Source organism: Pithys albifrons, chromosome Z (assembly GCF_047495875.1).
Source record: "Pithys albifrons albifrons isolate INPA30051 chromosome Z, PitAlb_v1, whole genome shotgun sequence".
NCBI classification, from domain to species: domain Eukaryota; kingdom Metazoa; phylum Chordata; class Aves; order Passeriformes; family Thamnophilidae; genus Pithys; species Pithys albifrons.
In genome coordinates, this window is record NC_092497.1 from 16,842,550 (window position 1) to 16,857,210 (window position 14,661).

Here is a 14,661-nt window from a genome sequence, read left to right on the forward strand (position 1 = left end):
GAAATTACTGTCATTCTAATTGTTATAAAGATGTAGATTTTAGGTTCATACAATCAGGGTCATATTGTTTGAGGAGAAGGTAATAATAGACAGGATTGTTACATGCCTGATGAGATATTTTCAAGTTTGTAGAAAACAGGAGAATATTTCTTCAACTTCATACATTCCAACCAAACCAGCACACAAGCTTTGCTTTATAGTGTAAGCACAAACATAACTTCTTCCATTTTTTTATGTAGAGTTTGAAAAAAAAGGGTTTAAGGGAGACGGTGTCTAAATGCATGCTTTTTATACCTTTTCTGGTAAAATACTGAAAATGGGCAACTGTTCTTTAATTATTTTTTCCCATCTGATATTTTTGCATTGGTGGATAGAATCCATCCAGTGGGTAGACTGAAAATGTAATTTAGTTGCTGAGAAGCTTGGTATAGAGAATAGTTTCAGGCTTCCTTTTTGTGCCCAAGGCATTCTGTGTCCAGTGTATGAGAGTGTGACAACAAGAAAGAGTGAGAAAACCTTTGTCCTGTAATGGTTGGACTGGGATGTTAAGACTGAGGGGATCTGGTTCTTATCCTACTTAACCTTTTTAAAATATGAAAGTGTTGCACAGCAAACGCTGGGACAGAATAGGACAGATGGATGAGACTCCACATATAGCAGGAGAACCCTCAAACCATTCCAAGACAGAGATACCTTCTTTGAAAATTTCATTACTTAGCAGACTAGATGACCTCAGTGCTTCAGCTGATCAACCACTGTGTCCTTTCTGAGCATGGCATTAAGGAGTTTTAATGCAACATATTTTGCAAGGGGAACTTTCGAGAGCCTAGATTAGGTGTCAGTAATAAATAAGAACTCCCAAGATATTTTTCTTTCGCCAATAGGTTAGCTATGATGGAGAACTTCACAAGCACCCACAGCTGGAGGCTGATTTAACAGCAGTGAGAGAGATCTATGGACCTAATGCAGTATCTCTCAGGTACGTCATTGACCTTACTGTTTTGTGGAACCTTTAATATTTTGGAGATTGAGTTCTGTGTGGACCTCCCCTCACTGTTGAAGAACAAGTCTCTTCTGGTGATTCCGTCATGTTGTGTGGCAAAGAGAAGGAACACTCAAACAAGCAATAATGCTGGTTTTTTGGTTGGGTTTTTTTGTGGTTCAGTATAGGTACAAGTAACCTTGCTGAGAACAAGCCCTGGAAGCCTGTTCTTAAACATTGTTGTCTTTGCAGTTTTGGTGGTATTTGATCAGGCTGTTGTATTCTGTTGAAAATTACTATTCAATGTTTCTCTAAATCCTTGTTAAACTCCTTTTCTGTCATATTCTATATTTTGCCCTGGAGGTGAACAAGAGGAATGATAAGAGATTTAATAAATATTTTCCCTAGGGAAAGACTGAAGGAATTGGATTTGTCTAGTCTAGAAAGAAGAGAAGGAAAAGACACAATAACAGTTTTTCCTCTTCGAAAAAAGCTGATTCTAGGTAGAAGGTGTGGTCAAATATTCTGTATTGTCATCATGAGAGTGACAATAAGAAACTACGATTTGATTAGAGGTTAGGGAAACTTTCTAATTGTGGGAATCTAAAGTATCAACACAGGGAAGTGGTGGAACCTCAGTCAGATGTAGATTGCAAAGAGTAATTACACAAAAATTTACTTGGGCATATATGAGCATGCATGATTCTGCCATAGGACATATCTGTGTGATATTTTAAATATGCTTCAGGTATCCTATAACTTCATTTTCCTTCTATGTAATCTTAATAATGTCATAAAAACAACGGATGAGATGTAACAGACCTGTCAGATGTATTGCAAGATAAATATCAAAGTTGTCATACAAACCAAGTAATAAAATGTAGATAAGATCATAATCTTAGGTATACATGTACTACAAGTAATCACTTCTATTAATCTCTAAACAGTAAGGGCTGGGTTTTTGTCATAAGATGAGAGAGCATGCATACAGCTATGCTGTACTGCACCTTTTCAGGCTAAGTGGAAATTTACTACATTTCAGGGACCTGGGGAATTGAAATAGGAATTGTTGTGTGTGATTTTAGGAAATGAATGAGAAAATGTTTAGTTGCCAAACTGGTAACTATGAAATTTAGAATGCCTTGATAATAATTTCCTTCAAGCTCCTAAAATTGAAACATTATATGTAACCTTTCAACAACTTTAATGCATCTAATTTTCTGAATCAACAGTTTCGTTGGAAGCATTGCAACCCCTTGAGCTCACCTATAGTCAAAATTGGCTTCTGCGACTGCTTCTGGCATGTGTAAAACTTGAATGCTTCAGCCACTCTGTTGCAGTTAAAACTACTTACAAATTCTTGGAAATAAACCCCACAGCATTAAGCATTCAGTTTCATCTCTCTGGTGCAGCTCCACTTCTCTGAGGAGAAAGAAGTTTGTATGACAGGGATGTCTACTAAGATGCATATTTCCTAGACAGTTGACCCTCTTTCCTGCAGTCTCTTGCTGTCAAAGAGTCAGCTGTACATGTAAAAGTTAAGTTCCTGTGTACTTTTGCTAATGCACTTAGAAATCTGGCCAGGAAAGCCCTGAGAAAGTGATTAATCCAACTGATCCAAACTCTGCTGTGTGTCTTGACATTGCGTTGATGGACAGAGCACCTGTGGGAGCTTCAAAATCAAGATGCGTTCATCAAGCCATTTTAGGCAGCAGATCATAAGCTTCAGGTGTTGGAATAAAATGTGATTTATTCCTCACTTTCACCTTGGGAAATTCAAACTGGAATCAGCATCATGTATCTAAAGTACATCTTCTAGGATGCTAGTGGAGGGTGAGCAAAGGGATTTCAGTGGAAATTCCCCAGAACCACATTTATCTTATTCTTTCTTCCACTAATACTACTGTTGCATTACTTCAACTGTGCTTCTGTTTAATTTATAAAACTATGCTTGTTTACAGCCTTTTGAATCTTAGTCATGTAAGTGACACCAGCCCCCATTCATAAATATTACTTAAGAGTGCATAATAATCTTTGATCTGGAAAATGAACAAAAAACCCTCATGGCACTGTCGTGTAGAGTAGTGGCTAAGCCACTCGATAAGTAGAAAGCTTTACTGTTTCAAAGGCAGGTTTTCAGCAAGCTGTAGGAGGTCAGTGAGTGCCTGTACAGCTCTGGGTGAGGTGACACAGGAGCTGCTCTAAGGGTGGCTGGGGAGTCTCCTGTAATACAGCCCTGTCCAGCTATTCACCTGCTCTGTGTGGACACATCAGATCTGGAGAGAGAACTCGAGTTTGCCCTGAAAAGAGAGAGCCATTGTGTTGCCAGGGTTTGGTGGACAAGGCTCCCTTCATCTAACTTCACAAGAGGTCAAGCATCTTCCAGTGCAAACTCGGACCTACCACGTCTGAGAGGCCACTTGGGTAGGAGCCAGTTACATTCACAATGATTTTAGTGTTTCAAAATTGCCTTATGGACTTAGTCACGCACAACTGCTACTGTGCACCTAAGTCTAGTTTAATAGAAAAGCATGGAAGTCACTGTGAGAACAAGCATATAAATGCAGCGTATAGAAAAAAATGCTAGTGACTGGAAACTAATCTGTGAAAAATTGAGAGTGATTGCATTTTTACAGTGTTGACCACTTAAGCAATTTAAATGAAAAGGAAAGCATTTTTTTAAATTTAGTCATATGAATGAGTATCTTTTAGCCCTATTTTTCAGAAGTCTTCAAGTACATTGGAGGAGGGCAGTCTGAGTGAGTCAGAAAATGAGATGCAGAAAAGTCATGGTTTAAATGTAAGATTTCAGATGGTAGTGAAATACCTGTGAACATAGGTTAAATCTGAACCCTGGGAATTCCAGCAGCACTACACATAAGAGATAAAAAAGGTAACTCTTGCCTTGAGCACATTACAGGGCGGTCTTTATTTTTGACAAACAAATGCTTGAATGTATGAAGCAGTCCCCCAGGTATAATATGCTCTCTAGGCTGTGTTGTGTTTGTCTTCAGTGATTTATCTCAAACCTCTTAGGTTACTGAGTATTAACCTGAAATACTTTTGAAAATTAACAAGGATTTTCTTTTGTCATAAATAGGAGAAGCATGTTACTATGAATTTTTCTTTATTTGTGGAATATATGGACAAAAATACATAGCAGCAATGGAAAGATTTTGGGGGAATTCGTAGAAGTGATTTAGCCTGTTTAAGCAAGATCCTTTGAAAAAAACTTACAGTGCAGCAGACGGTCACCCACTGGGAATATGGATCCAATCTATGTCAATGTATATTTTATACCCATTCTGATTTTGCAGACAAGATTATCCTTTGTAAAATCTTTCCTGTTACAAGTACTCCTGGGTTAAGGAGTGTGTTAAAGAGCTCTAATGTAATGCAATTCTTTCCTTTCAGGGAATATGGAGCCATTGATGATGTAGATATTGATCTACATATTGATGTTAGCTTTCTTGATGTAAGTAATCTAATCACAGAATTACATAATGAGCATTAATACCATTTAATTCTGCTGCACATGAGAGTCTGAGAGTTTCCTTTTGTGGAGACTTGATCTTCACTGGTTGTCACATTGTTGATTGATACTTGGTAGAAAGGGTTAGTTTTCCTTTTATGATGATGTTGAAAGGCTTTGTAGGCTTTTATTCACCACAGATGTATTTCTTTCAAACATTCGTTTTGAATGGTAAATGTTTTAACAAAGATAAATGAAATATTCTTTTTTTAATGTTATTCTAGACATCAGTCAGGTGAAAGCATTTCTTACAGTCATGAAGGGAAGAGGACTTTTACACTGATAAGGGAGAGGCTTGAGTGGCAAAGGAGACACAGGACATTCTGTTGTCAGCATGGCTTCCATAGCAGTTGTGAACGTCACACTTCCTCACCATATCTGTGCAGTAACTTCCTGGCCTCTACATAAAGAATAAAAATTGAACTTTTAAGGGCATCATTAGGTTCTGCACAGAATATGTCATATTTTCAGGTTAGCATAGCACATAAGACAATTATTCTTGAGCTTACTTGTATGTTGAATTATTTAGATCTGTCTTAATGAGCAAAAGTTTTCTTTGCCTTCTGTTACAGAGTTAATTCCCATTGTGTCTTTGTTTGCTCCTTTGCTTCTCAGCTTTGAAGCAATATCTGTTGATAGAAGGGAATGTTTCTACCTGCAGTGTACATGCAGTGCCTTTTATAAACCTGTGCTTGGTTTAAATCAGTTCACTCAAGAACTGGAAGTAGTTTGACACTGCTACTGGGTGCATTAACAAGCAACAGTTTGTCCTAAGTGTCAAGTGTAATGTTGGAATAGATACTACACTACTGGGTAAATGGGATGGATGGTGTTTATAGCAACCCTAAGGTAGACTGACAAAATGCAGCAATTCCTCCTGATGGCTAATTGTATCTTGTTGTCTTTTTATCTTGAACTAGGAAGAGATTGCTGTGGCTTGGGATGTAATTCGCACAGAGCCTATAATAGTGCGATTGCATTGTTCACTTACACAGTACTTAAATGGTCCAGGTTGGTCAATTGTGTGTTCTTCTTGTGCTATGTATGGTGTCCTGGTCTGAACTATGGGACAGATACTCATTCATTACCAAATCTTTGACCCTGCATGTGCCTACTTATACTGCTGATAATAAGTCCTATTGATTTGAAATTAAGCTTACATATATATTTGCATGTCTAGACCCTCCGTAATGATGGGCATCTAATTTTGGCTTTCAGAGGTTGATTTTTGGAACTTGTTTTCCTGCTGTTCTTTGAAATGCAACTGCTTTCCCTAGGATTAAGGAGTAAGGATCTACAGTTTCTCATACGTGATTTCCTGATTTTGGATATCCAGCATCACCCACATAGATGAGATATGACTGACAGTGAAGACATACATGGATCTGTGCAGCACATTAAAGTGCCCTTTTTCACTCACCTTTGAATAATCATAATTATCCTTTCAGCTTCTGATTTCTATTTGAGTATGTGAACTCTGGAAATCTTTAGATTTAAATGAGTTGTTAAGTGAATAAGGTTTCCTCATGAGAGATAAATGGTCAAGCTCACAAAGAATCAACCAATTTTGAGGATTTGGAAACATTTATATGCAAGAGTCAACTTCAGCTATATTTTTACAGTGAGAAGTCAAACTAAGTTTGGATGATATCTTGCACAGCTTTGGAGACTTGCAGTACAATCTGTCAGTTCAGACTTTTATCTGTGGGAGAATTCTGCCTCTGGAAAATGAATAGATATTTCCAGTCATGTTTAACAAAATCTGTCCCGATGAGTTATTTTTATAGAATATGTTGCCTGATTATTCTAACTATAAGCTATATTCTGTTCATTCAAATAAGCATTTCATGATATCTGTCTTTTTTTTCCCCTTGACTCTGGTCTTTTTGTCTGTAGTTTATTATTTCAATGATTTTTGTAAATATTCAGATCTTAAAATATGTATTCACTCTAGCAGGAAGCAATGTTCAGAACTTTTGTATCAAAATGTACTTTAAAAAATAAAAACGTGCCGCAAATAAGAGAAGGTGAAGCATGAAGAGCAGTCTGCAATAGGAAATTATCTAGTGAAATGAGAAGTAACAGCAAGATATCTTCTTCACAGTTGACAAGGTTAAGATGGGAAACTTAGTTCCCAGTCCTGCAGCTGACTGATTATGGGAGTGCCTGAGTATTGAGAAAGGCAAGGTCAGGGCCAGAGGCAAGTGCTTAGCTGACATCGGTTTTATGAACTCAGCTGCTGTTGCAGCCATGTCTCTTTACTTACTAGCAGAGCAGAGTGAGATCCATCATCTTTTGTGTTAATTCTGTGAGTTCCTCTTCTGCCTTAAACGTGGGTTTTTTTGAGACTGCTGGCCTGGAATTTTAATGCTGTATCTTTTTTTTCCTTTAGTACATTTTGTTGATTATAAACAGAAATACAGTAACACTCGAAAGTACAGTGAGGGATATTAGAACCACCTTGATGCTGAGTAATATCCTGATTTTAGATAGTCATTCTTCTAGTTAATAGCTTTTCTTAGTATTGTCTGTGTGGGCAGTTTCTCCCCAGTGCCTTAGAAGCCTGCCTTAGAGAGAGAATGAATCAGCCACTGGAGGTATCAGGAGGTCTCCTCTGTCTAGAGCCTAGACAAACATTTTGATCTAGATGTCAGATTTTAAGATTGCCAGTGTGGGTATGATGATTCTTACTGAAAGTATTCCCCATCCCCCCCATCCCAGCAAAGTGTGTCTGAAATCTGACAATCCAGAGATATCACTGCTGCTAATGAAATCATTCATCCCTTTTGAAAAAAATCATCAGTTTGTGTTTAAAAGATGAATTTATGATTCATGGTTTTTGAATAATAATATTAGAGAAGGGGTATCTACAGCGTTTGGAGTTAAGTGAAATTGCATGGGTAGGTTCGTTATATTGTCTTTTGGTTTCAAATTTAGTTTATTTAAGCAAAATTAAAGGATAAACTTTAACATTCTGAATAAAATCTGGCTTTGACAGTGGTCAGAATAACAATCAAATACTGATACACTATTTCTAATAAAATTTGGACAAACCCCGGTTTTCTGGTTTACATTCATTTTTTATTCTGCTGTAGTCATTACTACCTTACAATACAAAGTATGAAGTCTATTCATTCTTGTAATATGCATTGGCTGTTGTTCTGCCTTGAGGCCCTGAGGCTCCCTCAATAAGTACTGGATTACATCTGCCACTTCTAGAAAATGTTATTAAAGGATTTTAGTAATGCCACTAGGTAATTTTCATCCTTTACCCTGTATATTTTCTGACAGATGTTGTATAGTTTCTGACAGATGCATGTGGATATACCAGTGCTAGGATGGACCTTGAGGAAACTTGAGTAGTCAGTGGCCACTGGAATTCACATGGCAGGCATTTAGATTGTGTTTTGTATCTTGAACTAAAATACCTTCGAAAAGAAAACCCAGATACTAATTAATTCTGTTCCAGTCTGGATTTCCTTGTAGCCACAGGAACTCTGCTGTGTATAGACGACTTGGAAAAAATATTTCAGAGGTCCAGTGAGATGAATTCTAAGTCCCAATACATTTAAACTGATGCTGCTTGCTACTTGTATAATATGTATATATGTAAAAATAAAACCAGTGGGAAGAGATAAATTTTGGAGTATTCAATTTCTAAAATTGTAAATTATATAGGCTGATATTCCCAAAAGTATCATCAATTTCTTAATGTGCTTAGATGATGTGCCCACTCTTGCTGTTGCTTCAATTTCGTTTTCTATAGTCAAGGTCCCGGTAGAACAGGGTCCTTAAATACCACTTACTTGTGGTCATGAGTTCTTCTTGACTTCTGTAAGTTCATATACCAACAATATTTCCTTTTTCCCTAGTGCCAACTGTGGATGTATTTCAGATCTCTACTAAGGAAAGATTTGGGCTGGGACATCAGCTAAAAAAGTAAGTCTTCAAAAGTGTAAACCTCTGGGTTTTTTTGCAAATATTACACTCTTTTTTAGTTGAACCATGTCAAGTAGCATAAAATTCATATGCTGTCAGGTTGGTTCTTTGATCAAAGTGTTTTGATCTTATTTTCTTTAAATAAAAATCAAGATTTGCCTTTTTTGTTTTGACAGTTGTTGAAGAGAACCTGATTTGACAAGGCCAGAGCTTTCTGTCCCTTTGCTGCCTTTTAGAGAATAAGCTACAAAAGTTTTCAAGAGTGTCGCTAGAAGTGTTCATTTTCACATTTTTGCTTAGATGGTGAAGCCTCTGAAGCAGGAATCTTTTTGAGCTTCATGCATACCCTAAGGGGGCTATGCTTTCATAGGGGCCTCTAGAATATACCACAATAATTATACCATCCTTGTTTGAGTACAAGATGGAAGAATAGGCAAAAAAATACTAGTTTCATGCAGTCACAGTACAATTAATTTTAATACAATTTTGCTGAATCATGTTTTCACATATTCTTGTGTATGTGCAATAAAATGATAAGTATATAGATTTTAGTATCTTACCATTGCAACATTAAGGAACCCTTAAGGAAAAAAAATTGCTGTTTGATGTTTAAAGAAATTCAGTGCAACATTTTTTAATCTTACATATGAAGCAAGTTATTAAAATCTCTGTGGTACATGACTTTGAAGGGAAAAAACCCCACTCCCTTGACATGAACAGTCTCTTAAAATGTTTCAGTATTTTTACTGTCTCTGATCTGCGCACCAGGTAATTACTAAAGACATTTTCAAGAATGTGGCTGCATAATGCACAATTGAGCCAGAGTGAGAATACCCATGTACCCAGTTGTCCCTCTTGGCTGTGGGAATGGGATGTTCATCTTTTTCAGTAAAGTCGATAGCAAATTCAGCTTTGACTTTATCGCTCAAAGATTCACACTTCTAAATAATAGAGAATAAGCTCTTACTTAGCTGTGTAGTTGCAGTAGCTTATCACTGTCATCACATAAGAGACAGATCGCTGTAGTTGGATGTGATGCCCTTGAATCAGTTTTTCTCTGCATCTCCATGAGAGATATAGTCTGCATAAGTCTTGCAGTTGCACTGGTTGTTTACTCAGACTGTATTCTCAGTAAGAGTTCCATGCCACATTAGTTCTATGTGGAAAAAAAAACATTTTTGAGGAGCTGAGGCACCCAGTCATCTGTCCACATACATGACAGAAAACTGCCTGTAGAGTGAGAGCACTGCATTATGTCACCTACATGACTAGCATTGAGACCCTAGCATTAAGATGATTATATCTTGTCTGGGATAAGAAAACCTTTTTTTTCTCTCCTAATTTGCAGAATCATGCAGACATTTGTTACACAACAGTGGAAGAACAGTAAAGAGAAATCTAATTGTACGCACAATAAAAAGGTGTCTGACAGAAAGGTGAAATCCCCGCTGCACATCTTTTCTACATTGCGCAGGTAATAGCAAAGAAAATGAGCTGTTACCACCATAAGCTGTTAAAAATCTACAGCAGACTTCACAAGGTGAAATCTTGACTTTTCTCCACAGAGAAGTGCTCTATTTATATCTTACCTTATGGGTTTCTGGTTCTTGCGTTGCATGACATAAGGAGTGAACTAGGGACTGCTGCAGCTTCTAAGAATATTTGAAGGCAGAGTATTTCAGTGCCCTGCTCTCTGAAGCAGCCATGTTTTGTCTAGAAATAATTGATTTAATTTTAACTAATATTTGTATCTTTATTAGCTTAGTAGTATTTAATTGTTACATAATTGTTGAATAGCAAGAATAAAATTATAAGTAATTTATATAGAAGTAATATATATGTATAGCATATATTATGTATATTATAAAAACATGTCATTGTCTAACTTTTTACAGCAGTGTGTATTTTTAATTTTTTAAAACTAGAATGGTCATTAATGAAAGACTAGTTTTAAAGATGCTGAATACCCTTCCCATTCCACATGGACTACATTAATGTTTACCATTTCTGAAATGCAGCCACAGAATTTCAAAGAACAAAGGCATTAAAAGCGTAAGAAGTAGTCTGTGAGTTGTTAATTTGAATTCACTATGCTTTCTGCCAGTTACTAATACTCTTAAGTGTATGTAAAATAAGCTCTAATATTTCCTCTTTCAAGATTGTGACTATTTAGTGTGGTTTCCTACTGATGGTTTCCTACAGATCACCCCTTTGATTCAATTAATGAATTTGAATTGATTGATTCTTTGAATATTCCTTTTTTTAATTAATTTTACCATTCTAAATTCAGTGTATAACCAAGAGATAGAATACAGCAAGCACACACATTGAAAAGACGAGCAGTATCAAAGATGACAAAAGATTGGCTGTTCATTCAAAAGCAAAAGAGGAAAGGTGGTGTTTTCAGTAGAAAGGTTATCCATTCCCTTCCATGCCATGCACCATTGCCAAGCACAGGCTGTTGCTTGGGGTTTGTTTTTGTTCAGAAATGGCATATGAAGCCAGCCCACTCTTTTTACTCTGGATTTGGCTGTTGATGCAGTGCCAGTCCAAAAATGGCTCAGCCCAAATGCAGGGACTCTGTCTGTCCCTACAGTGCCATTTCTACCTCCCTTGTGCAGGAGGGTGATAGTGATCAGCTACTGCAGTGAGTCAGCAGCCTCCACGTGTGTCTTCCACTGTCACCGCTTGCTAACAGGGTAGGGAAACCTGCCAGCCTCTCCCCCTGGATTTTCACTTCTCTATTTGATGCAAACAAAAAAATACTCTAAAGACTGGAGTTGCATATAAAACATAGGAAAATGATTCAGCATACCTGTTACATGTTCTTGTTTTGCAAGTACAGGTAAATGTGAACCTTACAGAAATGTAACAGTGCATGTGAATGTTGTTTCATAAAAACCTTTCATAATTTACATTCTGCATTCATAATTTAGGTCCCTCACATTCTCATTTCTGGTGTTACAGAGCTAGAATTTGTCTAAACCCAGAAATAGTGGCATCAAATTGTCTTCCACAAAGTGTCCAGTTTATTATAAGGTTTTCAAAAATAATTTCCTTTTCAACTGAATTAAATTTGATTTATTGTGTCCAAGTTTCACTGTTTATTGTATCTTCCATTGGATCTGAACATAGAATTTGTTATGGTTTGTCCAGAAGACAGTAAATTTCATGGGATCATGCCATGATCATTACCTAGAAAAGATAGATTTTGTTAAGGAAAATGTGTTCTAGTCTCATGTGAAATATGTGTTTTTCATTTCGAAGATAATTTCCTGAATAATTGGTTTGTTTAGAGGCATAAGCTGTAAAAGCTAAAAGCTGTATATTGTAGCTCTAACTTCTACTTAAGTAGTTACACCTTTTTGATCAATGAGTTTGTGTGTAAATATGAGTAATGTGTCCATTTTGGTATTGGAAAATGTCTTAAATACAATTGTTTGTTTTTTAAAAGTTTGCGTTGTGTTTATCACTAGTGAAAAATATAAAGACAGGTGATACACTTAGAATTGTTTATGTTAGTGTGATCTTGCTTGATTTTCGCAGAATTCTGATTACTCTCCAACTTTGCCATCTTCTTTATTTTAAGGTCGCCAAGTTATCCTCCACCTGGCTGCGGCAAAAATAAGTCAAAACTGAAGTCAGAACAGGATGGCATCTCCAAGACTCACAAACTACTGAGAAGGACTTGCTCTAGCACAGTGAAGGCGGAGGATGTGTGTGCCACAAAATCTCACAGAACCTTTGGCCGCTCGTTGTCGAGTGACCCAAGGGCTGAACAGACAATGGCTGTTAAATCGCACAAACTGCTGAATCGTTCTTGCTCTGCAGCTGTCAAGCAGGAGGAGTGCATCACTTTAAAGCCCCATAAGCTGTTAAGTAGGTCATGTTGTGGGGATCCTCGATGTGAGCACAACAGCACCTTGAAGCCCCACAAACTTTTAAGCAGGTCCTACTCCAGTAATCTTAGAATGGAAGAATTGGATGGATTGAAGAATCACAAGTTGCTCAGCAAGACTTACTCCAATGCCCCTAAATCATCCAAAATGGAGCCTTTCAAGGAGTCCACCATGGCAGAGAGCAGGAGGCTCTCTCTTACCTCAGGGCTTATTGGTATCTTAACACCATCTTCATCACCTTCACAAGCTGCTGTGCGTAATGTTTTTTTTACTCTGCTCATTTTCCTCCTATTATTTTCCAAATATGCTGTTACACTTTTGATGCAGAGATATTTATACTTAGGTTATATATTAATTACTATATTGGATATATTGGAAGACAAGGGCAATGCAGTCAGCTTTTTAAGGACAGTTCAAACAGCTGTGCCTGCACATATATTTAAGTTATAAAATCCGAATTTGCTGAGGTCAAGACAGACATTTTATATGTCGTGTTCAGTGCAACTCAATGTACAGCTGTTGACCGTGGGAAAAGTTCAGTCATCCACTGCCTTCCCTGCATCCTGCAGGAAAAAGGAAGAGTGTGCACTTCTCTGCTGCAAAATTAGTTTGGTTGCACAGGGCTTTTCTCATTTTCCTGTTTGCTTCATAGGGGAAGCGACTGTTCATTAGCTCATCTGAGTGTCAAATCACCTCTCATACTGGTCTTTACATCATTACACTGCAAGGAGCAGGCACAGTTCAGCTCACCTCTTGCACGTTTCTGATTTGTGAGAGGTTAAACCTTCAAATGCATTGGCAGAAGTTAAGGCCAAGGGAAGAAGTTAGGCCCACACTGGCCCTTGTACTTTTCCCAGAGACGTGACTGATTGGGAAAACAAAAGGTAGACATATTCTTACGTTTAAGAAAGAGCTCTCAAAATTAATTCTTCTGCCTATGCCTCTTAAAAGATGGCTATTATACTTTAGAGGGAAGAGTGGGTTTGTTTGCACTCTTTCAAGGCACCAGTTTGTCTTCTGTATTAGATCTGGGGAGAGGCATTTAGAAATAGTCCTTTCACTCCCTTTTGCCTGATGGTACCTTGGAAGTTGATTCTTTCTTTGGATGCCATACATATATTCAAAACAGTGCCTTCTGAATAATGTAATTACTTTGAGTGCACTGTGTCTCATGGAAATTTAGTTTAGTAAGCTGTAAACTATACTCATCAGATCTAAAAGCAGAAATATACTATCATTAGACCATTTATAGACATGCTCTGTGGTTCATTTATGTGATGGGCACAGCAAAATTCGGATCAGCTGTCAGACTTTTTACTTGTTGCAGTTCAGAGATGCAATTTTTCTGAATCAGCATAGAATGTCTTAACATATTGAGACTTTTCTCTCCTGATGTTAATAGGGAAAGGCCCAGTGGTTTTTATAAGATAATGAAGAGCTGACTAAATTCATTACTGATGTTATCATTAGCAATGTTATCAGCTGATAGGGAAGAATGGCAAAGCCCTGCTTGGCAGCCTAGGAAAACTACCCTACTTTGAGGAAAAATCATCACATACGTAGTCAGATGCAGTTTGACTGATGTTAGTGGAAGGGCATTGAGAGTCCATGTCACATTTTATATGCAGGCTCCAGATGTATGCGTAGTCTGGGTGCCTAACTGCAGTTTGTAGTCAGTGGAATGTGAAACTGATGAATCAGGACCCTAAGTTCTCAAGTGTCAGCTAAAATATTGGGGTGCCGTATATGAATTCAAGAAGGATTGTTTCTCAGGAGAAAAATGGAAAAAGCAGTTAAGCAATTAAGCAGTTACAGAAATGAAAGGAAATCAACCCCCCTAAAACACAGTAAATGGAGCTGATCTAACTCTTACTCAAAATAAGGTTTGATTGACATAGATGTGAGTCTAGGATTCAGCACCTTACAGACTCTTGTAGCAGAAATTCATTCTAATTTATGTTGCTGTGTGTTGAAAAAAAAGAATTTGAGTACTATCTGAACATAGAAATCTGTAGGTGTGGTGCTTATGGAAGTGAGATCTTAGTAAATATAAAAGAAAAAAGGTTTTCAGCCTTTCTGAGAGTTCCAACAGTCTTTCAAGCCTGAACATATAGCCTGTATTTGGATGGACAAGACACAGTTAAAATGTCATGGAAGTTATCAGATGTCAGTTTATTAGGATTGGAGTGAATACACTGCTGTTTTTGTTTGAGATTCAGGGTTTTGGGATGGTCAGATAGAAAACTTCAGCAGATTTAAGAACTAAAAAGAAGTACTAAAAACCTACCACACACTCAGGAAACAGTAAA

At 37.3% G+C, this 14,661-nt stretch overlaps 1 protein-coding gene across 2 annotated transcripts in view; it reads left to right on the forward strand.

Annotated features, from left to right (window-relative positions):
* The window catches only part of PARP8 (poly(ADP-ribose) polymerase family member 8), a 125,604-nt gene that overhangs the window by 69,927 nt on the left and 41,016 nt on the right, over positions 1-14,661 (forward strand). For both annotated transcript variants that reach the window (XM_071580183.1, XM_071580184.1), the window contains exons 7-12: positions 885-979; positions 4,397-4,457; positions 5,435-5,525; positions 8,387-8,453; positions 9,802-9,927; positions 12,043-12,604. In XM_071580183.1, coding sequence (XP_071436284.1) covers positions 885-979; positions 4,397-4,457; positions 5,435-5,525; positions 8,387-8,453; positions 9,802-9,927; positions 12,043-12,604 — 1,002 coding nt within the window. The remainder of the gene's footprint in view (positions 1-884; positions 980-4,396; positions 4,458-5,434; positions 5,526-8,386; positions 8,454-9,801; positions 9,928-12,042; positions 12,605-14,661) is intronic.